At 34.4% G+C, this 25903-nt stretch overlaps 3 protein-coding genes across 3 annotated transcripts in view; 1 reads left to right on the top strand and 2 right to left on the bottom strand.

The window, feature by feature from the left end:
* The first annotated feature begins 262 nt into the window (after positions 1–262).
* Positions 263–14979, top strand: Dlish (Dachs ligand with SH3s). Its single transcript, XM_089644970.1, has 7 exons — positions 263–445; positions 561–754; positions 1278–1468; positions 4135–4283; positions 7573–7677; positions 9345–9460; positions 10109–14979. Exons 1-7 carry the CDS (start codon positions 397–399, stop codon positions 10271–10273), a joined length of 969 nt encoding a protein of 322 aa, XP_089501096.1. The 5' UTR covers positions 263–396; the 3' UTR covers positions 10274–14979.
* A 1533-nt stretch (positions 14980–16512) lies between these two features.
* bonsai (28S ribosomal protein S15, mitochondrial) lies at positions 16513–22476 on the bottom strand. The gene is made up of 5 exons (XM_089644963.1): positions 22208–22476; positions 21631–21764; positions 21255–21328; positions 18434–18555; positions 16513–16814 (listed from the first exon to the last, which is right to left on the bottom strand). The coding sequence occupies exons 1-5, from the start codon at positions 22402–22404 to the stop codon at positions 16571–16573; spliced, it is 771 nt and encodes a 256-aa protein (XP_089501089.1). The 5' UTR covers positions 22405–22476; the 3' UTR covers positions 16513–16570.
* A 1318-nt stretch (positions 22477–23794) lies between these two features.
* Positions 23795–25903, bottom strand: part of Ddx1 (ATP-dependent RNA helicase Ddx1) — a 28615-nt gene continuing 26506 nt past the window's right edge. Inside the window, exon 13 of the mRNA XM_089645472.1 lies at positions 23795–24922. Within this exon, the coding sequence (XP_089501598.1) occupies positions 24821–24922 (102 nt within the window). The 3' untranslated portion in view covers positions 23795–24820. The remainder of the gene's footprint in view (positions 24923–25903) is intronic.

The following is a 25903-nucleotide window of genomic DNA, read 5'->3' as shown; positions in this document are numbered from 1 at the left end:
CATTATTGTAGTTGTTTTTCAGCCATGTGCAATTGAGGCGTTCATTGAATGGAATTTATTTTATTTTTGTGTTTGTGTGAGGTGAGCATTGGTTAAAGGGTTTGCATCCTAATTATTATATTCTATTTTTGTATAAACTTATGCTGAGCTGTCATCAAGTGTCCCGAATAAAAAATATTAAAAATTACTTTTAAGTTTTAAGTAAATGGCAACCAGGCAACTAGCAACACTAAACAAATGTACCTGTTGGAATGTACCTGCGCTTGCGCGACAGCCAATTTCTGGATACGTCTACCTGTTTACCTGTTGATGTGAGTGGTTTATTTATGCTGTTGATCGACTCGCGCCCACAAATCCGAACACATAAACAACAATAATAATGAGAACAACTTGAGTATGGCGTTCCTCTGCCCTGTCAGGATACGGCGCGGGAAAAAGAAAAAATGTGAGTTGTGTCCGACATTTGCGGGTTTACAGACCGTGGGAAAGTTGCGCAAATGGTATGTGTTATCATGTCAATGACCCCTGACTTCCCAATTTGACAAGTCGTGTGTTTTCAGCGGTCAGTGGAGATGTGGACAAGGAACTGTCCCGTCCCAGTTCCGGGCTCAGCCCTGGTATGGGCAGGATCACTGGCTCCGCGAGCATCGAGACCCTGGTTCGGGTCGGGATCGAGAAAGAGCATGGATTGAGCCCGGACTCGAAGATGGTCGTGCTGCACGATTTTGCACCCTGTGTAGATGACGAACTGGAGGTAAGGGGATGATAATAATATTATTATTGTTCTGCAATTTGGACCCTTATTTTTTACAATCAATATATACAATCGTAATGTCAAAAAATTAATTAAGTACACGGAATTGCTATTTTGCATTCTGACTTTTTTTTCTACCTATGTAGAAAATGATTAACTGATATTTTTGGCACTATTGTTAGAAGCAGCTGTGCTGCTTCAAGTAAATTTGTCGAAACTGCAATCCTCTGGTATTAACCAAAATCAGAACTTTTGCATTTGTGTAAATGTCAAACCTCTCGTCTGTTATTGTTTGTGTGGGATTTCCATGAATACAAATTAGACATAGTTGTGATGTTGCCACTTTTCACTCTCGCCATATTTATCGGGTAAGTTCGATCTTACACTACAGACTTAAGTACTTTTTGCATAGAAAAATTTGTTATATAGAATCATCTCCAAAGTTACTGAAATTTACCCCCAGATACCTTTCATATCATCCCACCAATTGTTAAGTTTTTTTTATCTTGGTTGTGGTATCTAGGTGAAGCGCGGCCAGGTGGTGAACATCCTGTACCGTGAGAACGACTGGGTGTATGTGATAGTGGCCGAGTCGCGCCAGGAGGGGTTCATTCCTCACTCGTACTGCGCTCCCTACTCCCCCCATCTGCTGCCAGACCTCAAGAAAAAGCTCCCTCGGGCATCCTCAGATCTCACGCAGCAGGATACCACTCAGTGAGTCTTATAATGACCAACCAACCCAACCCCTTCCCCCTCCCCAACCCTGATGGGCAATTTTCTGTACCAGGAGAACTAGTGACTCAATATTTGCTTTAAAAAACTGTCTTATTTCCCTCTTCACTAGATATATAATTTTTATTTTAGTAAATCTAAATTAATTTCCTCACACTTAAGTTTGTACATACGAGTTAAATTAATGTCAATAAAATTTTGTTTTTTAACAGTCAATTAATACCAAGGCGATACTGAGATTATCTACCACCATGTGTGTCTCTTTGTATAAATACTTTTTTTTTAAAGAAAGACAAACATTCCGGGTTATGAATAACCTGACAATATTTGAAAATCTCCTACAATCACCACAGTAAGCGGAAAATGTTGCTTGTGTTGTGGGCGAGGAATTGAACACACTACGCCTGGGTGTGACCCAAACGCGATGTCAACTGACCGGTCAATTATTATTCTCAACACTTTCCTTGTCATGATACAGGGCTTTCCAATAAGAGGTGTTATTTTGAATAGCCCGCTATTTCGGTAGATGGTACTTTTGAAGCTGTCATTTTTTGACATTTGACAAGTAGAAACTACGCCATTAATAAAAATGGAACGATACACGCTTCAACAACGCATTGAAATTATTAAAATTCACTTGAGTGAATCAAATGCAAATCATCTTGAGTGATGAGGCCCATTTCCACCTCGGTGGCTTCATCAACAAGCAAAATTGTCGCATCTGGGGCTCGGAAAACCCAAGAGTTATTGTTGAAAAGCCTCTCTATCCTCAACGTGTGACTGTTTGGTGCGGTTTATGGTCCGGCGGAGTCATTGGACCTTACTTTTTCGAAAATGAGGCTTGAGCAACAGTAACGGTGAATGGATTGCGCTATCGAAAGATGATTAATGATTTTTATGGCCGGAATTGGATGGTATTGATCTGGACAACGTTTACTTTCAACAAGACGGCGCTACGTGCCACACAAGCAACGAAACCATTGATCTTTTACGATTGAATGTCAAAATAACACCTCTTATTGGAAAACCCTGTAGTTTGCTAGCTGAGACTTTCAATTAGAATATTTGAATGTCTTTAAAGGCAATATGTACAACGGGCTAGTAAATAACCTCGATTCTGCATCATCAATGCATAAGTGAAACTGCAAATATTCCTGGGTTTTTTCTTTTTTATTCCGAACATTGCTTTTAATATAATAATTAGTATAATATTACTAACGCATTATAAATAAATCATTTCAAATGCCTTTTCTACGAACCTTGGCCTGCACCCTATTACCCCACAGTAGCTCCATGTTACAGTACACCATTACACAAGCAAGAATCGCTTTATTCTGAAGAAGTACCTGTACTTATTTTCAATGAAGTAGGTAGGTACTTCTTCATCCTCGCTACTACACATGGCAACACAGATTGGAATATTATTTACATTTGAATAAAAAACTGATTTTAGCCGTTCCTACTGTACTTTGATTTTTCTTCGAGTTTATTTATAATTTTGACATATATTATTAGATTTATTGTAGTATTTGAGGTTGGTTTCAACCATTATAACTTCTTTTCTTCTTTGGTTCAATCTTGACTGTCCTAAAACTGGAATCCTTCCTAGTTGGACAGTCAAAAGAATAAAATGTAGTCAATATTACAAAAAATGTTATTTTTCTCTTATTCCGCTTCACTCTTAATACGCAATATTTCACTTTCAAATAAATGGATTTAGCTTTATTAATTCAAAACATGATTTATTATGTCGGGGGAGACGGAAAAATACGCACTTTTAATTTTAATATCGTTTATTAAGTCACTTACGCGATATGTCAATTAGTATGCGGTGCCGTTATAGTCGCAGCCGACGGCGACTATGTTCATATCAAGAGTTGGATTATATTCATAATATCGTATTAGAATTAAATCATAAACCAGTCTATACAAACCTAGCGTAGCCCACAAACTACTTGAATATAACTCTAAAGGGGACGCGAGCAGGCGTTATTAAAGGTTCCCCAATATTTATAGTAACTTTTAGTAATAATATAACTAAATTCAAGTATAAATTCAAAGTAAACATTCCATATTTACCGTGAAGCGGAATTCGTAACCTTTACCCAAAAAATAAGTAAATAATCTATCTATATAAAAAAAAAGTGTTCGATGGTTCAAAATCTTAAAACGCTGATTTTTCTTCACCGATTGCTTTGAAATTTTGACACAACGTTGGATTCGAATATGTGTGTCTTTTTATACCTATTTTATATAGATGGATTTTTGAAAAACAGTTCCTTCCGTTGGAGGTAAACGCAAAACTCGCTATTGTTTCTCTATCCGCACAGACAGACTGAGCCAAAGCAACGCGCGGCGGGGTACTGCTAGTATTTAAATTTAATCAGAGTCCTCTAGATGTTCAAAGTTCCTACAGAAATATTTTTTTCAGCAAGATGCACACTGAATAATTGATTATTAGTTTTCCAACTAGAAGTTATGTGGAAAGTTAAGTCTCTACTAAGGTCCTTCTTCTGAGAGCTTTGTTGTAAGTTAAGTATTTTTCTGTACGCCTCATTTATGAGAAGTACATATGTACCAACAACAACAGGCTCCAGTGAATTTATGTTTATTTAGTAACCATATTGAGAAATATTATTATGTTTCAGGGCTGGCAATGAGTCCAGATCTGAAGCCGGCAGTGAGAGCGATGGGTGCCCCTTCAGTAAAGCTCCGTCGGGGAGGTGTATAGTGCTTTATACGTTCCAAGCAAGGGATGAAAATGATGTACCTGTTGAGAGAGGGGAGTTTGTTACAGGTAAACATCCTTTTTATTTCGATTTTTCTATAAGTCAGTCTTAGATTTCTTGGTAAAATACAGATACACAAACAAGGCACATTATAAATAAAAAAACACTATGTATCAGTTAGGTATTGATGAGAAACAACTATTTTAGCTAGCGGAAACGGAAAATAATGCATTTTAATAGTTTGTTAAAAATATTAATAATTTGATGTCTTTTCTTCACGCTGTGTTTTGACATATTAACATGAATAAACCCCTCAATAGATTGGTATCATAAATAAACCCCTCACTAGATTGGTATCATGAATAAACCCCTCACTAGATCGGTATCATAAATAAACCCCTCACTAGATTGGTATCATGAATAAACCCCTCACTAGATTGGTATCATGAATAAACCCCTCACTAGATCGGTATCATAAATAAACCCCTCACTAGATTGGTATCATGAATAAACCCCTCACTAGATTGGTATCATGAATAAACCCCTCACTAGATCGGTATCATAAATAAACCCCTCACTAGATTGGTATCATGAATAAACTCTTCACTAGATTGGTATCATGAATAAACCTCTCACTATATCGGTATCATAAATATACCCCTCACTAGATCGGTATCATGGATAATCTTCGGGCTTTTGTATGAAACAAATTGGTCCTCAATTTAACCATAGATATGCATATATATAGACAAATTTTATGCGTGCGACAATACTACGTCACAATAAATTATAGATACAGGTTAAATCATTAATGAATGAGGTAGACCGATGGAATTCTACCTAGCATGATATAATCACGATCCAGTGCGGCCTCACAATACGCACATTCCTGACAGGAACTCGGGTGCTGTCTGAAAAAGAAAATAGGTTAATTTCTGCGATGAAGATAAATTAAGGCTATTACAAATTAGCGAATTAGAAACAAAACAAAGAGAGATTTTCACCTATTTTTTGGTTACAAACATGTATTCAAGATTCGCGTTGGCAATGCGTAATTTCATAACGAACCACTCGACTTTTTGCTTCCGATTTAGAAATGAGAGCCACAAACTGACGGACATCTTGGTAATATTGGATAAATAAACAATAATATATTCAAATCCACCAAAACTACTACATATATTACAACCACAGATGCACCATTCAGCCAGTACTTTTCCAAAGACGTTCAGAGTTTTTCATCGGTGGATATAGTTAGGCAACAATATGATGTCACAAACAATGGAGATTACCGTGTCTTTTCCCGTATTTTAGTTATACCCCCCTGCATAATAATATTAAAAATGGATTTTAGGCTAGTTTTTAAATTTAGTTTTTTTAATTAAACCCAAACTAAAAACCTATTTTAGGTTCATAATTTGGGTTAAATAAAATATGAAAAAATCTAACCTCAAAACTTTTACACCATTAACAATGGCCGCCAAGTGAACAATATTAAAATTAAATAGTTGTTATCTAACTGATACAAAGTGTTTTTAAAATCTTCAGAGGTAGTTTTTTTTTCCTCAAGTCAAAGTTTTTGAAAGTAAAAAGATAAAAGTATGCACAACTAACGTCAGAAGCGGCCGCCGGCAGCAATCGATTGATTAAAATAGTATTAAAACTGCGTAAAACGATGCATGGACGAATGATCGACTCAATCTATTTTTGTGAGTTTTGTATGAAATTAATTCAGGACTTGAAGAAATCAATTAATCGAGATTTCACTGTACAGATTTTCAAATGCAAAGGGAACATTTACAAAAGAGTAGTATGTACTGCAATTTTCATCCTCTTCCCCTCGTCTTATTCAAGAGATTATATTTAAAAGGAGCTTTTTTTAAAAAATTTTGTTTTTAATTAAAAAAAAATGTTACCGGACAGCAAAGTGCCCATAACATTTTTTACTCCTAATGTGCTAAGGAATAGCTGGTTAAAGTTTGTCGGGTACGTGCCGATACACCCTGTATAAATACTGTAAGAAACGCCCAGAATATTTAAAATTAGAAACATTAAATGAATGTTGTGATAAAAATTACATCAAATTTCTTTCAAAAATTGTAAATAACCTTGTAGAATCTTCCCTCTTGGCTATAATCAAAATCAATATCAATCACCGTCTACGAAGAAACGTCGAAGATTTTATATTCCTTTCTAAAGATCCAACTTAACCTTCTTCGAAGCTCTTGTGCAGGAATGTGTTGAATATACAGTGTCCGGGGGGTAAAGTGCGCTAACTTGGGGGGTTGATTCTACATGATAGTACATACAAGTAAAAAAGATAATAATTTTTTTTCGAAATTCCAACATTTTAAGGTAATTTTTAGGTAAAAATGAATCATCTTCTATGGAAAAATAAACATTGCAATTTCGAAAAAGTTATTTATCTTTTTTAATTCTACCATCATGTCAAATCACCTCCCGAAGTTAGCGCACTTTATTCCCGGACACCCTGTATAGTCGACACAATCGCACAAGAGGTTGGGAGAAGGTTAAACTGGGTGGTTGGCAAGATTCCGGACATATTTAGCAATAGCCCCCAGAACTTTACAAAATTTATCGAATTTCTTATTTGGGTAAGTTTTTAGATTCTCACGGCCAAAAGCATTTTTGTTGTTTGTTTTTGGGGTGTTATGCCGTGTTGCGCTAACTCCTTCTTTAGCCGACGTTTCGGACAGCGGATCTACCGGATCTGCCCTGATGATGGACACTGCAACGCTGTCCGAAACGTCGGCTAAAGAAGGAGTTAGCGCAACACGGCATAACACCCCAAAAACAAACAACAAAAATTTCTTATTTAATTATTAACGCCTTTTTTAAGGGCTTTTAGATAGGAATACCTAGTAAAAATTATATATAACTGGACTGCCTTGGTAATAATTTATTGTATTTATTTAGTGATAAATTGAAGATATCCACTGACTCACTGGCATAATTATTTCCCTCCATTAGTATTCTGGGCAATAAGGAATACTTTGGTAGTTAGTCCTAGAATCTCTGCTCTGAAATAAATCCGCACTTCTAGTATTGATTATTGGAATCCGAAAGCTTATAAATGCAAGCAATTCTGGTCTATCAAATGCATAATTTAGAATTTTATATAGATATACCAAGTCAGTGAAAATCCTTCTGTGATAATTTAAGCATATTCTAATCACTTAAAAGAGTGCTGTAGTTATAGCTTGATATTGTGTTTTGTTTTACATAGGTACTTATTGTTGTACACCTTTATTGGACTGTATTTATTCTTTGTAATCGTTTTAATGTTGACGCTCTGTCTGTTGTGCACATAAATAAAATATGTTTTCTCTTTTCCAGTTTTAAATCGAGAAGACCCTGACTGGTTCTGGGTTGTTAGGAGCAACGGACAGGAGGGTTTCATTCCCTCGGGATTTGTATATCCGGCTGATAATGTTATACAAGGTAAGTCAAATATGTATGTACATCACAGACATATGAATATATAGACTAGAAATTAAAGGTGGGGGTAAAATCAACTGTTGAAGAACGAAGGGGGTAAAGCTGACTGTGATTCGTCAATAAATCAATCTGACAGTATATAGGCATCTCGCATTATAATATCACCATTTAGTTCTTAAAAGTAAAATCTGCTTTTGAATGAATAGACATTTTTACATGGGAGCGCTAATTACTGCCACGTTATGAACAAATTTGCGAAGTCCAAATTCGGCAAAATAAATTTCTTCTATTTTCAGAGTCGAATATTTCGTTTACGTATTTAGTTAAGACACTTTTATAAATGTTCATAATTTACTTCCCAGCAACCAACCAGCTTTGTGTTTCACGTCCAGACGTATCTCGATGTGATAGTATATGTTTCTACAACTGATCCATATTATACTGTGAATATGCTTAAAATAAAGTAAAATAATGCTTATATATGGAATGTAATACGACAATTGGGTTTATTCTCTTTTTCACATCTATTTTTACAAGTTTTCATACCACAAGCCACCATTTTGCCGTGTTATTTCGTAAAATGAACCGATGATGCCTCGACCATAGTTCGCACAAGAATGATGATGTCACGTTTTCTAAATTCACTTGAGGCCATAAGCGAGCACAGCCGGCTCCAATGGAACCGGTATGGGGAGTGGGGAATAAAACGCTTTTAATCACTTGGGGCAGGTCTACTAATATTCATATGTCTATGATATACATACTAATAATCTTAACTATAAAACAGTGAATTTCATCACGATATTTGTGCAGGTTTTTTCGGTTTGGAAGCCAACACAAACTGGACTCTTTAGCAGTTGAGCGTTCTATAGTTCCTCATCCAGACATCGCAGGTTCAATCCCCTGTTAGCTAAGTTCTCCATCATTACACAAGAAACTTTTACCACTTTTAACTCCAACACTGCTCAACGAATCAGGTCAGAAATTCACCCTGCAAGGGTCGTTTTTGATATTTTTTAATTTATCATTAAAATTGTTGACCTATATATTAGCGCAGACCCATGAAAAATCACGGGATGTTATAATTGTAGTATTTGTGAAGCTGAAAGTATTTAAAAAAAAAAAAACAATAATTGCCTTGGGATCATTGCTTTCCAAAAGGACATCAGAAATTTAAATTTCGAATAAACACTGTTAGTAAACGTGAAAAATTACGAGGTCTTTAAAAAATTTAAACAAAAGAAATACACATTCGAATATAGAATTATTAATTAATAAAATAATTTTGTTATGTACAAAGCTTGTCTGAATCGTTCCGACAATCAGTTCCAATTTTGCAACTACTGTCCGGAATAATAATAATAATAATAATAATTGGATAATTTGTAGAGCGCCGTTTTTGTGAAAAATCACCTCAAGGGCGCTGTACAATTTATTTCCTAGGATCTACATTTATTATTTAGAAAAGATACCAAAACATACTTACCTAGCAAGTCACTTCCGACAAACACACTTATATTAAAAAGTTTATGCTTATAAAAGATAAACACTATATCAAAAAACACTGGTCATCGCATGACTCTGCGGAGTTCCAAGTCGTGAAGTGGGTGGCAAAGGAGATGACAAAAAGGAGAGTTGTATGACAAATGTTATGTTTATTGGTTATTTAGGTGGTGGAGAGAGTGGGGCAGTGTCCACCCCGGTGCCCGCCCCTCCCCCCGCACCCCTGCCGGAACCGGACCCAAGGTACCATGGCACGGAACTGGTCATGCTCTACGATTATAAGGTGAGCGCGTTCTTCATAGATTATTTATCCCGTGTGTTATCCATATGGGAATGTGGGTATTCAAAGTGCTAGAACATTGTTCTGCCGTGTGGTATCTTGAACAAGTTACAAGGGAATGGACTGTCAATAGAGTAATGCACTATAAAAAAGATCTGAGGATTTTTTCTGGATTGGTTTCAGCTGTGGAAGTTTCAGGATGTGGATTGTAGTTCGCCATGAATACTTACTCGTGGTAGCAGGGCCGTTGACTCGGAGTAGTAAAAGAAATTTCCACGTTTAATTATTTATTCAACGGAAGGTTATGTTTAACATTTGAGCGAAAGTGATTTTACAAAGGTAACGACGTATTGGTTTTAGGATGCCCAAAAACAGAGTGGCGCTTGAGTCGCTAGTGTGTCCGGTCGGACCATTTGTGACTCGAGCGGCCGGTGTTGCAATTTAATAAAGGGTGACAATCTTCTAAATAATAATCAAAATATTGGGGTGCTTTCTTAGATCACGACACAGCATATTAATGTATTTAGTACACCACTAGCATACTCCAGCTTGCTTCTTATTACGCCATCGAACATGGCTATCATATTGTATCTGGCTGTAAACTGTTGAAAAAGTTAGTCAAATTTAACACATTCATAATTTTATCCACAGGCACAAGCGCCGGATGATCTATCGGTGCGCCGCGGCGAGTGGGTGTATGCAGATCTGCTGCACCAGACGGTGGAGGGATGGCTGTGGGCACACGCACCCAAGACCCGGCGGTACGGGTTCATCCCCAAGGCGTACGCACGTCCCCCCGCTACCACCAGCCTATAGTATTAGGCACACATGTCGTCTGGACATCAACCAAGCCGTTCTTTTACAATAATCAATAGTCGTTTTCTATGTTTGAAATTTGAATCAGTCAATATTCACTCGGGTGATTTTTGGCATATTAAGCCAAGTTTGCAAAACGTTAACCTAAATATGGGACAAACAGATAAATCTAGGTAGATTTATTGGCTTCAAATTGCAGTAAGCAGTTTCCATATTAATATTTTGAGGAAAGGCATTAATTAAATAATAAGGTAAATGTATATGACACCAAGCGCTCGAATAGATATTGGTGGCAATTTGTCACATTGCAAATGATACAGCCAAGGGTCCATGAGAAGTTGTAAATTATTGATTGTTAACCTCTAGTGTGCCAAGAAATCCACCGTGGATTTCTGATGTTTGTACTTGTCGCGTGACGGCGAATTCACCATGGATTTGCTAATAGCTCACTGCACTTGCCTCGACTTTATTTTGAACATCAAAAATTTTTCCTGGCATACTAAAATATTTTTTATGAGTTTGGCAAATAAATAATGTATTTTAATATTATTCCAGCTTGACGTCTATTCATTTGCAAAAATATTTATTTTATCTGTGAAAAGCGTGTCGCAAATTTCGTGTCAAACGAATAAACTATATTTATTTACCGTATAGTCTCGTGTGACTTATAAACTCATTATCGGGTAAGACAGTACAATGTACAAAAACATCATTTTGCAAAAATTAAGCAAGTTATTACGATAATAGTATCAACCGGCGCACGGCGGGCAGCTCAGCAATTTACCCCTCGCACACCAGGGTATTATAATATTAGGTCACGGGAGACTGGCGTTCGGCATTTCAAGGGTTAACAGTGGTAAAAAGATGAAGTTTTGACGAGACCTTATTGCCATAGATTTTAACAATTTTTATTTACGAGTTGTGAAAAAGTTGACTGCCATAAATTTCACAGTACATTTTTCATTTCATGAGGACAAATTTGATTCACACAGATTATTGATTTGATTCTATTATTTCATTAAAAATGCTTGGTTGATGAACGACGCATGTTATATTTTCTAACAACATTGAATTTGCCACATCGTGCCTTCTCTCGCCATTTACTGTTAAAGGCACGTTATTATTTGTTCAGTCAAACAAGTTGTATAATAATAACAAGTTTCTTGTATGTTTCACTCGGTGACCGGAAAAGTCAGCAGAATGACAATTCAACACACCTTTAAAAAGTGATGAAACAAAAACTAGGTTAACCTTTCCTTATCTGTGGTGTGTATTTACTACACATTGCTTCTAATAACTTTAATAACTCTATAAATATAATAAATTCTGTGTTCAGATTTTAGGTATTCCTCCGTTATACATTTATGCACTGAATTAAAAAATAATATTTTACATAGTTTTCAAATTCAATTAAAAATCAGAAATTTTTGTTAAAAATCGGAAACAAATACACCAATACAATCAACCGTGTGACAATGCTACGCGAAGAGTGTGCGAGGAAATGACACGCTATTGATGTCTCGCTTTAGTTCGCTACGCGGGAACATGAGAAATCGACACTTCCGCAGTTGTATTTTTATTTAGACCATTGATACCTAGGACCGCATAGCTGTGTATGTGCTAGCCCCCAGCCAGTTGGTCGCAGGCCGTCGTTAGATGTGGACCCCTCGCACGTTTTTTTAGCATCTGCCGATGGTTTTCTCATGTTTTCAACAATTAAATTACAATTTTTATCACTTTTGATATTAAACATAATAAACATAAGCGATTAGCGATGAATATACATATTTTTCTGATATTAAATCGTTTATTTTGAGATGTGTATTGACTACACAGCACCGGAACGCGTGGATTTTTTTAGCACAGTAAGGGAAAGGTTAAACATGTAAGGTTTACAGACTAGTTTTTTTTTCATAACTTTTATTGACTTTTATGGATTTTATATCACTTTTTAAAGGTGTGTTGAATTGTCATTGTGTTGAGTTATCATGAAACCGTTTCACTGCACTTATGATTGAGGATAACACAGCGACATCACTGTTTTTAATTTGGGTATAACATATCATATCATCGACATATCGTCGACGAATATATCTATATATTGTGCTGGAGGAACAAAAAACTTGTTCGCGTCCTTTACAATTACATATTTACAACATCAACTTTCTGTTTCACGCCAATATATTTTAGATAACCGATGTCGGTTGTCTGTTATTGCTTATTTGCCACTGTATGCGTTATCTAGTGGTAGTATTACGAAGTATTCAGACATAGGCAGAATTCACTATTGTATCGAATTTCATAAAAAAGTGTTTTTTAAACTGCATGTCACTTAAGCAGTATTGTTTCTTCGGTCGACAATATCGTGTCTTGCATATAAATTGAATTGTGCTTAGTAAATTTGGTGGGAATGAGGAACTTTATTGTGATTATGAAATAAAAGTGTGTTTACTTTGTGAGATGCAATCAAATGATCTGTTAATGAATCTCTCTTTCTCTTTTCTAACATAAATAATAGTTATTGTACCCATAAACATTTTGCAGGTGAAACTATAAACTAAACATTATCCCCAGAGAAGTAGTAAAAAGTTTCTAACTTGATACCAATTGTGGGAAATGGGACAAAGAATTAACTAGTTCACTTTTATCAATTTTGTACCAATCAAATTTTATTTATTGCAGTTCATATCTATCTTCAGTTGTAAAAATCTCCCGGGTGCAATGGTATAAGCACTTCACTTTGATTTGGGATGTTGTGGGTTCAATTCCCGATGCAGTTCAAACATATGTTATTCTGTACATTTAATATATTATTATTATGGGCATTGTCAGTCTGGGTATTGTGATGCCAATTGTTAAATGAATAAGTAATGTATTTCACTAGTTTCAGAACACCCTGTATATTGGCTGCATTACCAATGCATAGTGAAATAGTATATATAAAATACACTGAACAGAAAATCCTTAGAAGTGCGTTCTGCAACGATTTAAAAAAAAAATTGGGATGGTTAGTATCTCTAGACTAGTTACATTTTTGCTTGAAAACGTCTCTGGTTCGTCACTGGGCATAAATTTTGTTTTTCTGCTCATCTTACTTTTTAGAGCACCTCAAGATCTACACGACGATGCACGAATAACTCATGTCAACCTTTCCTTTGTGGAGTCATGACTGATTATTTGGTCGCTCAGAGTGAATTTCGAGGCTCTTATCTGAACCCCCCCCACTACGCTCGAAGCGCACTAACAAGTAATGTTCTATTTTTAGAATATAAGCGCGACTTAGCGCCACAACCCTTGGGCCACGAAATATATTGAAATATTTGGCGATAAAAAAAGCATTCCATCGTTAACTCTGGTGGGAACTATCGTTTACTCTGGTGGGAACTTAGTGTGGCAGCCTTTTTAAAAATGTTGTAACGTTAAAAAACTGACGTTGTCAATTTACTTAAAACCTTTCGGCTTTTAGCCACAGATGACACTCTGGACCAGTGGCGGCTCGTGACTTTTGGGTGTACTAAATTTCAGTTTAGCCGTGCGCCAAAAAAAAAAAATCATTGTCAGCTGCAACAACATCGATAATGCCATTTTTTGTAATATTAGGACTCTAGTACACCCAAAAGTTACGAGCCGCCACTGCTCTAGACACTTCCACGACACTTCTATCGGTTTGTTTATTCAGTGTTCAAATTCAATACTTATTATTTTTGTATTCAAATAATATTATTGTGAAAATGAGGACAAGGCGTGTTTCTTTCACTTTTCTATTATTTGAAAACCTAATGAATGGGCAATTAATGTGGGATAATTTCTATTATACATTACAATTGAGATAAATATTAGATATGTATACGTTTTATTTATATTTTCATTAGGTAGTTGATAAAATTTCAATACTTTAATTTATATTTTTGATTATCGAATCCGTCCAAAATGTTTGTTAAAATGATTAAAAACAGTTCTGTACTTTGTACGGAGAAACAGTTGAGAGTTAAAATTAATCTTATTAAATTAATTAATTATAAATTTACTATCAGTTTCCGAAGAATCTAATAAAAAATATATGCCAGAAATGTTGCGATAAGTTTTTTTTTTTTTTTTTTAACTATATGGCTATTGGACTGATCCGTAACTGCAATTTTTTGTAATTTAGTGATTTCTTTATTTTAATATTTATCTAATTATATTTGATTACGTTTTGTATAGGAATGATTTTTAATAATGACAACGATAATAATATTTTTTAGATATCTAAAATAATTCTTAGGAATATAACTCAAAATGAAATTAATAAAATAAATGTATTAACTTGCTGAATAATTATTACGTATGTATTTAAAATACATATAGCCAAAGTGTTTTTTGAAAATATGTATTTTGTTTTTTACATGTACCAATTAGTTAAGGATTTAGCGTCTTCATGCCTGTAGATATCTTTTCTGTACGGTTGAAAGAATTTTGTTTGTTGCTAAATGATATTGTTGAGTTATATTTAGTTATTTGAATGCAACTTGAATATTGCTTATTTTTATACATATTTTACACATTTATACAATAAATTTTTTTGATAAAATTTAATTTTTTTTCTGTGCTACAAAACTTGAGACGACCTCCGACGATCAAAACTTGGCTCTGGACTTCCTATTCTCCTTTTCCTCATCCATTTAATCATTCGTAGATGCCATAGTTCCACTGGCTCTGGGAAGCTGAAACTCTTGTGCAGCATCACAATAAGAAAAGGTACAAACATATTCAGAATTGAAGCATTGCTAGAAATGTCTTTAACTGAGTTAAGCGACTAGATCTGAATAGTCAGGTATTTCCCATCTCCTTCCCCTATTCACAAAATACTCCTGATTGGTGATGCTCTGTATAGTCCCCCTGTCTCCAGGGATTTGAAACTCTTGGTACAGTTTTACAACAAAATTTAAGGTAATTATTCGGGATCGCTGGCCACGGCTAAAATGAAATATTTTTAAATAAAACCTTTTGATTTACCTTAATTAATATAAAAGGAAACTAACTGCATTTGGGAAATTTTTAATTTTAGCATTTTAATTGCATAAAATGAAAATTCGCTTTCGTTGTAAAGGGATGACAGCCAAAATAATTTCTGTTGATGACATTTTCTTATGTTGGTATTCCTAATACCATATGAGTGGCTAGAATTTTTTCTATGCCAATTAGGTAGGTACTATTTTGACCGAACTCGAAAAATAAAATAAATGTTAAACATGCTTTATAAATAAAGGAATATTTCAAAAAAGTTTGGGTTAGGTGAAATTTAAAAATAATACCTAAATAAATAATTTATGCTTTTTAGGTTAGGTTAGGTTACTATTTTGTCTGAATATTAACACATTGTAGTCGGGCGCTTCAAACAATAGACTCTATCCTATAGCGGGTGTTTTTCGCAATTAGCGCATAAATATATCGCTTTCCTAAAATTGACACAATTTCTAAACCAAATAATATTTTCAATTGAAATTTTCAAAGAAATCATATATGACATTTGATCATCAAAAATAAATTATAATTGCTTTGATTACATCATAATTTCACCACATTTCAAAGCTGAATATAAAAACCTGATATTAATTCAGTAAATAGCATTCAATATTCAATATTTGAAAATTCCAAGTAAAAGATAACATGTTTATTCATATCATATAGTTATATAATAAATACTAATATATATTTGCCATGCCTGCAATTTTACAATCGCTGGATATGTGAAATCTGATCGCGTAAATTGAACAGTGTCGCCTAAGGTCGAAAGCGCACACTTAATAACTTATATATGTTTAATTGCTTCTTGTCAAAAAAGAGTCTTTTGTGGTTGCCTCGCCTAATTGAAGAGCCCATTCCACTTATGAATCATGGTATTTTACGCTGATAACAAACCCATATAATGCCGTTTCCTGCCAAAAACCGACAGTCGACAAAAACGGCATTTGCCGTGTCCTGCAGTTGACCGACAGTCCGCGAAAAACGGCAAAGGCCGTGTCCCGACGACAATGTGTTAAAATACATTATATATATTTTTTAATTTACGTTATTCGATTGTCTCTAGCCGTTCATTTTCTAGCCACTTATGTAGAATCAGGAGTACCAATTGATAGAAATTATTAGAAATGGCTGTCATCCCATACAACGTATTAGCTGTGGCCAGCGATCCCGAATAATTACCAAATTTTAAAAAAGGAGAAGAATCCGTATGATGAGAAGGTATCAAATAAAATATTATTATTTTATATATAATTTATTAACTAATGAACTATAAAAGCCAGAATGATAAACTTAAATCTGCTTTTCTTGAATTGCATTTTGGTCTGTGAGGCGCAGCTGAGTTTCCACGGTCAACTTCTGGAACATGGCCTGGTGGTCCTCGTCACTGAGGTCCAACTGGAACTCTTTCAGCAGCTTCTCCCGCTGCGCTATCAGCACCGCCTTATATTCCTCCATCTTCTTCTTCTTTATCTCCTCGCAGTGGATATCGGTCAGCTTAGTCAGGGACTCTTTCCTCGTAATCCAGTGGAAGAAACTGAACAAAAAAACGGGGCTTATTACACACAAAGTGCAACACAGATAAATAAAATCTTTCACTTCCCAAAATGTGAACAAATGTGGGCAATAAACCATTATTAATTAGTGTGAAACCGTGCGCAAATCGTGTATCACCAACAGCATTAACTCATAATACTGCAAATCGCATCTACGCACAGGGGCCTTATTTCCACCTAAACAACCTAATGCGTTATTTTACATTCTTGCGTTATCAGATTACAAAGTGGTATATTTTTGGGTGCTGAACATTAAATATTGTCAGATTATTTCTAGTCTTTCTTTTAACCCCATCACATCACAGAATTAAAATGAAAATCTCTATGAAACCAAAGTTTCTGACTGCACTTTGAAAAAAAATTATGAAATTTTGTGAATTTTTTTATAATCATGAACAAAAACTTTTATAAAAAATTTGTTTATTAAAATGTGTGTTTTTATTTTTGTTAATTATCAGTAATTTTAGTTAAAAAAAATTATGAGCTATTTTTAAACTTTTTATGTTTGCAAATTTTTGTATTTCAAATATTAGGGTTTTCCAATAATAGGTGTTATTTTGATATTCAATCGTAAAAGATCAATGGTTTCGTTGCTTGTGTGGCACGTAGCGCCGTCTTGTTGAAATTAAAAGTTGTCCAGATCAATACCATCCAATTCCGGCCATAAAAAATCATTAATCATCTCTCGATAGCGCAATCCATTCACAATAACTGTTGCTCCAGCCTCATTTTCGAAAAAGTAAGGTCCAATGACTCCGCCGGACCATAAACCGTACCAAACAGTCACACGTTGAGGATAGAGAGGCTTTTCAACAATAACTCTTGGGTTTTCTGAGTCCCAGATGCGACAATTTTGCTTGTTGACGAAGCCACCGAGGTGGAAATGGGCCTCATTGCTCAAGATGATTTGCATTTGATTCACTCAAGTGAATTTTAATAATTTCAATGCGTTGTTGAAGCCTATATCGTTCCATTTTTATTAATGGCGTAGTTTCTACTTGTCAAATGTCAAAAAATTACAGCTCAAAAGTAACATCTAGCGAAATAGCGGGCTATTCAAAATAACACCTCTTATTGGAAAACCCATGTTCATTTCTAATAATAAAATCTGAAAGCATATTTCATTATTTTTTAAAAACAGTTTTTATTTTTCTGATACGTCCATATATGGGCGATACTGGTAGTATCTTCCCAGAGTGGAAGATACTACCAGTATCGCCCTGGTGTAAGACCACCATTCAGAATTAAAACGTTGCTCCAAATGGCTTTAGCCGTGTTTAGTGACTAGATCTGAATAGCCAGGTACTTCCCCACCTTCCTCTTTCCCTTCCCCACTTACCTTCAGCCTCACAACATCCCCCAATTGGGGATGCCATAGTCTCACTGGCTCCAGACGGGAGCAGTTGGGACTCTTGTGAGGTATTCACTATAAAAAAAAAAAAAAAAAAAAAAAATATGATATAAGAAATATTCCATTTATTTGAATTTTATTGCAAAGCAGAAATACTCTGACCTTCTGACAGAATATACCAGAGGCGTTAAAAGAAAAAAAACAAACTACATACCATGTGTACTAATCTAGGGATATAATATATGTTACCTTGCTGGTGCTTTGTATTCGAGGGATAGTTTCTCCAAAATCCACTCGAATCGTTTGTAGTCCCATCTCCTCAGAAACTTAAGGTACTTTTTCCTCTTGTCTATCAACTCCTTACACAAAACCTGGAAACATTCCAAATAGTACACATTATACAAAGTGTCATAATTATCCACTTTAAATTAAAGAAATTACAAAAAAAATCCCTGATGTGTAATTTGCATGGCAACAGAATGGTAGATGCTCTCAGTATCGCGCTGGTGGGTCAATCCGCACCAAATCATCCAGGCCATGTCACCCACCATCTCAGATTTTGATGAAACTTTAAATTTTTAATCCTTCCATATAGATAAGAAAATATACCAAATTTTACCTTCCTACCTCAACTCGTTTTTTTTTTATGGGCAGTTGAAGTTTGGGCAAAATAAGCGTTTTTACATATTCCGAGCACTCCGGAAGAGCTTGTACCTTCAATGAAAAAAAATTGTATCTTTGTCATTTATAGTGCAAATGCAATGAAAATTTTCAATATTATCAAGAAAACTATGCTGATTGCAGAAAAAAATAAATAAACCCTTTACATTTATCTACTTGACTTTAAAAAATTACCAAAAGTAATTTTTTAAGTAATTTTTGGGACGGAAAAGGTACTTTACAAAAAAGCAATATCTCGGGAAGGTACAGTGTTAATGAAGTAATTAAACCTAGAACAATTCTGTATGATTAAGATTTCTCATTTTAAAAACGTTTCTACACTGTGAAGCACACAAAATACCAGGAGTTTTATTTTTTTAGGTTGTACTATGTTTATTGTAGATAAGAATAAAAAAAAAATTACAAAAAGTTTGAAAAAAGTTTAAAATGGATTTTATTTATTGAAGCAAGTAAAATGCCATGAATTTTATTTTTGTATGTGATTCTATGCTATTTGTAGATATGAATAAAAAAAAAAATTACTTCATTAACACTGTACCTTCCCGAGATATTGCTTTTTTATAAAGTACCTTTTCCGTCCCAAAAATTACTTAAAAAATTACTTTTGGTAATTTTTTTAAGTCAAGTAGATAAATGTAAAGGGTTTATTTATTTTTTTCTGCAATCAGCATAGTTTTCTTGATAATATTGAAATTTTTCATTGCATTTGCACTATAAATGACAAAGATACAATTTTTTTTCATTGAAGGTACAAGCTCTTCCGGAGTGCTCGGAATATGTAAAAACGCTTATTTTGCCCAAACTTCAACTGCCCATAAAAAAAAAACGAGTTGAGGTAGGAAGGTAAAATTTGGTATATTTTCTTATCTATATGGAAGGATTAAAAATTTAAAGTTTCATCAAAATCTGAGATGGTGGGTGACAAATCCAAAATTTTCTGGATGATTTGGTGCGGATTGACCCTGGTGTAAAAACACCATTCAGAATCGAAACATCGCCTGAAATGACGGCAATTATTTGGGATCGCTGGCCACTGGTCAGCTTAATACGTTTTTTTTTAAATAAAACCTTTTGATTCACCTTAATTACTATAAAAGGCAACTATCTGCATTTGGGAAATTTTTAATTTTGACATTCTAATTCTCAATTAAGGCGATGCACTACGTCGTATAATATTTTGAATCGAGCCGCTATCAATAACACACCATACGTAGATGGCAATAAGGCTTAAATTCCCGCATCACACCATCCACTTGTTTTGATTTATGCAAGAAAAAAACATGGCCAAAAAGTGCCTTTTATTTTATTTTTGGATGTTCACGCACAAATATTTAAATGTTTTTCGATCATTTTATAAATAACTTAAATTGCCACATTATTCAATAAAACCATAACCGAAAATGGGTTCGTAAGTAGGAGATTTTGAACTTTAAAGCAGTTTTCATAGGCCTATACATTATTTTTTTCTGGGCTTATAAAAAGACTTATAAAAAAATACTCGATTATTTCAAAGGCCAGGATGTATTCTACTCGCAGTATTTAATTAAAGCATTTGAAACATTTCTAGGCGACCAAATTTTCAAACCAAAAACACATGATTTTAAATTACTACATAGTGCATCGCCCTGTAAAATGACAATTCACTTTTATAGTAACTTTTGTCCATGTTACATTTTCTTATGTTGGTATTCCTGCTTCTATATGAATGGCTAGAAAAGATGTTATTACCATTCAATCTGTGCATATTACGTAGGTACTATTTTGGCGGAATTCTTAAAATAAAATAAATTTTTAGGCATGTTTTTTAGGTTAGATAAGGTTAGGTTAAGTTAAATAAAATAATAATACCTAAATAAATAATTTATGCATATGGTAGGCACTATTTTGCGGGAACTTTGAAAAATGAATAATATTTTATTATATTCAAGTCGGCCATGATCTTAGAATAGCCACTCGTGTAGAATCTTGAATACCAATATAAGAAAATATCATTAACAGAAATTATTGTAAATGGCTTTCATTCCATACAACGAAAGCGAATTTTCATTTTACTTAAATAAAAATTAGTTGCCTATTTAAATAAAATTAATATTTAAATTCACCTTTCAATACACCTTTCTCAATAATTTTAAATGATGGCCAAGAACACCCTTGAAGGGTGAAAGCCAGAAATAATGGAAAAAAAAAAAAAAAACATTAAAATGAAAAACTTCCCAATGCAGATAGTTGCCTTTTGTAGTAATTAAGGTAAATAAACAGGTTTTATTTAAAAAAAAAATCGTATTAAACGTGGCCTGTGATTCGTCAGGTAGTCAGGTACTTCCCAACATCTCATTCCCTTTATTGTCACAACAACCCCAATTGGGGATACCATAGGTTCCTAACTTACCTTAGCTGTATTCTCTCTGGGATTTACTTCTAAATGTCGCTGAAAGTGTCTTATTTTTGCTGTCATAACAGCAACTGAAACAAGAAATAAAGTTTACGTAGTCATAAAACGGTTTCTCGAAATGTGGCGCTAGAGGAATACGTTCAGATTCCACGAGCAGCCAGGTAAACCAATATATCTTTTCTGGAAGAGCTAGGCAATCAAAATAGGCCATCAACTGTCTGCCTACAACGTATTGTAAGATATTTACTTGCCAAACTGAGAACAGTTTAGCAATCATCAGTTTTTGTTCAACTATAATAATAATAACAATAGAGTAACTTCCAGCCGCAACATTTAATGATTATGAAGATGTTTTGTTTTAGAGATATCTTACGTATCACTTCACGGGAGGTCTCATCATACTGATGGCGTTTGACCCTCTCTACTAATTCTTTTTTCAGGAGTTGGTACGAATACTTGTGTCCGTGGTGACCAATCGAACACAGCTTCCTCACCGCCTCATCAGCTCTGAAATAATAATCATAATGTTATAAATTGCCACGCCATTTCTCCGCAGGGGTAGGCAGGGAAGTTAGAACGCCACAAAACGCCTCAGCACACACTCCCTGGTTCAAAGCCATTCAAACATAATATATCTTCTGTTATACACAACATATGACATGATCCGAGTCAAGTATTTGATTCCGAGTCATGCCATATATTTCTGGAGTGTCGCCGACTTCTTACACCATTCACATGCGTGTCATTATAGTGACGTTATTGTTGATAATTTTGAACAAGTCACCCCAGTGTAATACACCTAAATGGCGAAAACAACAAGAATTGCATTGAGAACATAACCTCATTTTTCGTATTTTTGTTTCGAGATTATCGCGTAAGTATATGCGATAAGAAAACTAATGAACCGAAGTTTTTAAAAATAAAGGCAAATTAAATTATCTAATACGTACGTTTCAAGCTCTTTTGAATCTTTGAAACATAATACAATATCTTCAAGAGGTCTTTCTGGCATAGATTCTAAGTCTCCACTCTTTATTGGTTTGACGCATGATATTTTCTCTGGACGTATCCATTTAATTTTCAAATTACTTTTAAACGCATAATTTCTGACTTGATTTATAGAGATATTAGCAAATTGTTTCAACATTATGAAAACTATTGCGGAAACGTCAACTTCAGAAAAAATATGCGATTGACCATAAATAAACCGAATTGACTTACTTTATCTATGGTTTTAGAATTCGACGTAGTGATGGGCACAATCTAAAATAGCGATTGGTACAATCGATGATTTACTCAATCCTTTTTGACCAACGAAATATTTCGATTCATTGTTAGTTGACAAACCAATTCTGTCAAAAATCATTCGAAATCACAGTTCGAGACAATCGTTTTGAAACGTCATCGAACAAGGAATCGATTGTCAAAAATTTAGTATGTGTAAAAAAGGCATTCCGACTTATAAGTTGGGAAGGTAAATAATAAAGAAATAATAAATTAAACATTTTTGCGAATAATCAACTCGAGGGCGCTGTATTAATGATCTAAGGTTGAGATGTATCTTAAAGTTATATATATATATATATATATGTTTGTTCCCTATATGAAATTCCCGATCGGTCCGATTTATAAATTGGCCAACGTAAAAGTAAAAAATAAACATATCATTACCAGTATGAACTAAAACCCATCAACCCCCCCGAGACAAAAACGCAGCTACTGCTCATGGTGAACTCCGAGCGATTAAAACGATGTTTCGATCCTGCCCACCACTAAACGGAATTATCGGTGATCGATCTATTCGATTCCGAGATATTTCACAAAGATAACTTCAAAATATTTTTTGTTTTAGAATTCCTAATAATATAACCTAGAATTCGCAGATAAACTAATAAAAAAGAAAAGCAACCCAATTTCCAATTAGTAGAAAGAGAGAAGCCGGGTATTGATCCCTAGTAAATAAAAAGTAACCTCTTGTTTGCAGGCGTATCTTAAATAATTTCTCTGAAAATAACTGGCTATTCTGGGGATTTATAAAAATAGTATTTAACCGCATCAGGTAGATTATATAATACTTTAACCGTTTGAGTGCCAAAAAATTCATACAGTTGCTTGTAAAATGCCACCAAAAAAACATTATTTTTTATGAAACTATATATTTTTTTAAAACCCCATAAATTCTTAGAATTTTCAAGGATTTCAATGATTTTTCAGGTGTTTTATTAAAGAATATTGGTTCAGAATCACGCGGAGGAGGATCCCGAAGTCCAGGCGTTTCGAAAAAATGAGAATTTTACGTACAGACGTACGCGCGAATCAGAACACGACTGACGCAATCGACGATCGGCAATCTTCGTTAAAACACGAATCGACGATTGGCACCCAAACGGTACATACATAAACACTTTATTTGGTAAGAGGGTAAAATTTATAAAAAATAGAATCAGCTGGCGCACAGTGAAAATTTAGAATCGCCGATCGAAAAGTTAAGGTCAAATGTAGATTTTTAAAATGAAATAAAAATAAAAAAACAAGAAGACACACATTTCTATTTAATTCATTATAATTTTAAGATAAACACAATTACATAGTTTTGTAGATAAATTACAGTCCTTTGACCAGTTTATTATTAGCCCAACCTACATTTGTTAAATTGTTTTGTTGCAAATGTTTACAAAATAAGTAAGTAAATGGAAAATTTTGTTTTGAAATCTTTCACAATAATAAGTGCATTTATAGATTTAAAAATAACACATTTAAAAAAAGAAAGAAACGTTACCGGGTTACTAATAATCTACCTACTACCACCAAAGTAAGCTGAAAATGTTACTTGTGTCGTGATGGAGGACTCAGCCAGTCGAGGAATTGAACTCACGACTCATGGTCCCAACCAATGCCCAAAGATAATACCCTAAGAGAATGGGAACCAGATGCGATGCCAACTCGGCCACTGACCGAATTTTATTTAAACGCCCAATGGGCTTGTAGATGCAATGCAGTACATCTTTAAAAAAAAATTACAATGAAAACTTAACTGAACAAAAAGCAAAAAAATATTATAGTTTAGGGTTGGGTAGTAAAAAAATTAGAATATTGAATTTTGTAGCTGTGACACTCTAAAAACCAAAGGTGACTATTTTAACAAAAATGCCAATAACTAACAAAAATAAGTCGGCCTACCAGCCCTCCAATGGATGAAGTTGACAATTGGGACACCCTGTATATTTTTTTACTTCGCTAACTTACGACTTTTTTTTTTGACAAAATGTGCAAAACAACAAATGAAGTCATGAATGAAGATAAAATGTTGTGAAATTTCTTTTAACTGAAAATGTGCTTTTACAAAGTGAAATTATTGCTAAAAAATGCAATATTTCAAGACATAGTTTGGAAGAAAAAAAAATGGTGGGCTAATAATTTGGCCAGAGACTTGTAGTAAACATATCAGTACGGGTTACAGACAACAATAGAACAGGTTAAGCCATTAATAATGTTTTTAATACAGTTTGTAAGACATTAGTAGCAAGCTTTATTCGAGGAGGGGTTTGTTTTTTTTTTTCAGTTTACGCAGCCGTTTTGTGATGTGCCTTCAGGTAATAGAGTTGGGCTTGCGATTCGAGATCAGCCAACTGTCTGACCACAGGGACTAGTTGACTAACGTGGTTCTGAAAAAAATAAAAATATGTAGATTCAATCATAAACAAAACAGGAGAATTCCCACTCAAACGATTTTTGGCATATTAAGACAGGTCTGAAACCTTGTTGATCGATCGCTTGCCATAATGTGCCAAATTTATCTACTTTTTTTCAAAACTTTCCCGCGATCTGCAGTTTGCTTTAGTAGAAAGCTGAGATAACACTTTCCCATTTTATGTTTTTGTGGTCTTCTATGGCAGTTGTTCCCAACTTTTCGAACTATCAATCTTAGGCTCCGATCAGTCAAGTGATTTGTTCAGTGACATTCAATTCGCCTGTTTCCGAACATCTTTACCGTTGATTATCTTAAGTGGCCCCGCCCACTTTCATAGACAATAAAATGACAACAAAGTAAAAAAATTTCAATGTAAAATTAATATTGAAGACTTAATTATTGTATTTATTGATAATGCATATAAGTTTTTTTAAATACTGTAATACATAAACCTATATTTTTAAACAAACTTATGTAAGATGTTAAAAAAGTGTTTGCTTGACTTTAATGCCACCGTGTCTTGGCGTGGCGAATATTTTTCACACTGTCGACACTTTTTATAACTAGTCATTTACTGAGGCAAACTTAATCCAGTAGTAGGCTTGCTTAAATTGGTTGATCGCTCAGTCGTCACTTTTCCGTTGGAAAGAGCATAGTTGTGTGTTTGAGCAGTGTTGAGCCAAAATGTCAGCTCAACAGTTGATCAGTAAGATTGGCAACAACAGCCGCTAATGTATATATATTTGTATCTGTGATTATTAAGTAGGCCATAGACAATATATAGAAATGGAAAATATTTAATGTTGACCCAAATAAGTACCACAAATAGCAATTTCAAAGGAACTGACACACAGAATTCATGCATTCATAATAATTTTTTTATTAATCCTAAAAATATGGGATAAGCTGTAAAATATATGTGAATTCATTGGCTATATACTATAATCAGTTTGTA

The sequence above is a fragment of the Hesperophylax consimilis genome, chromosome 22 (assembly GCF_061612785.1).
Source record: "Hesperophylax consimilis isolate HC1 chromosome 22, BYU_Hcon_1.0, whole genome shotgun sequence".
NCBI classification, from domain to species: domain Eukaryota; kingdom Metazoa; phylum Arthropoda; class Insecta; order Trichoptera; family Limnephilidae; genus Hesperophylax; species Hesperophylax consimilis.
Note: the sequence above shows the minus strand (reverse complement) of the source record. Positions and strands in the feature narration are given on the sequence as shown.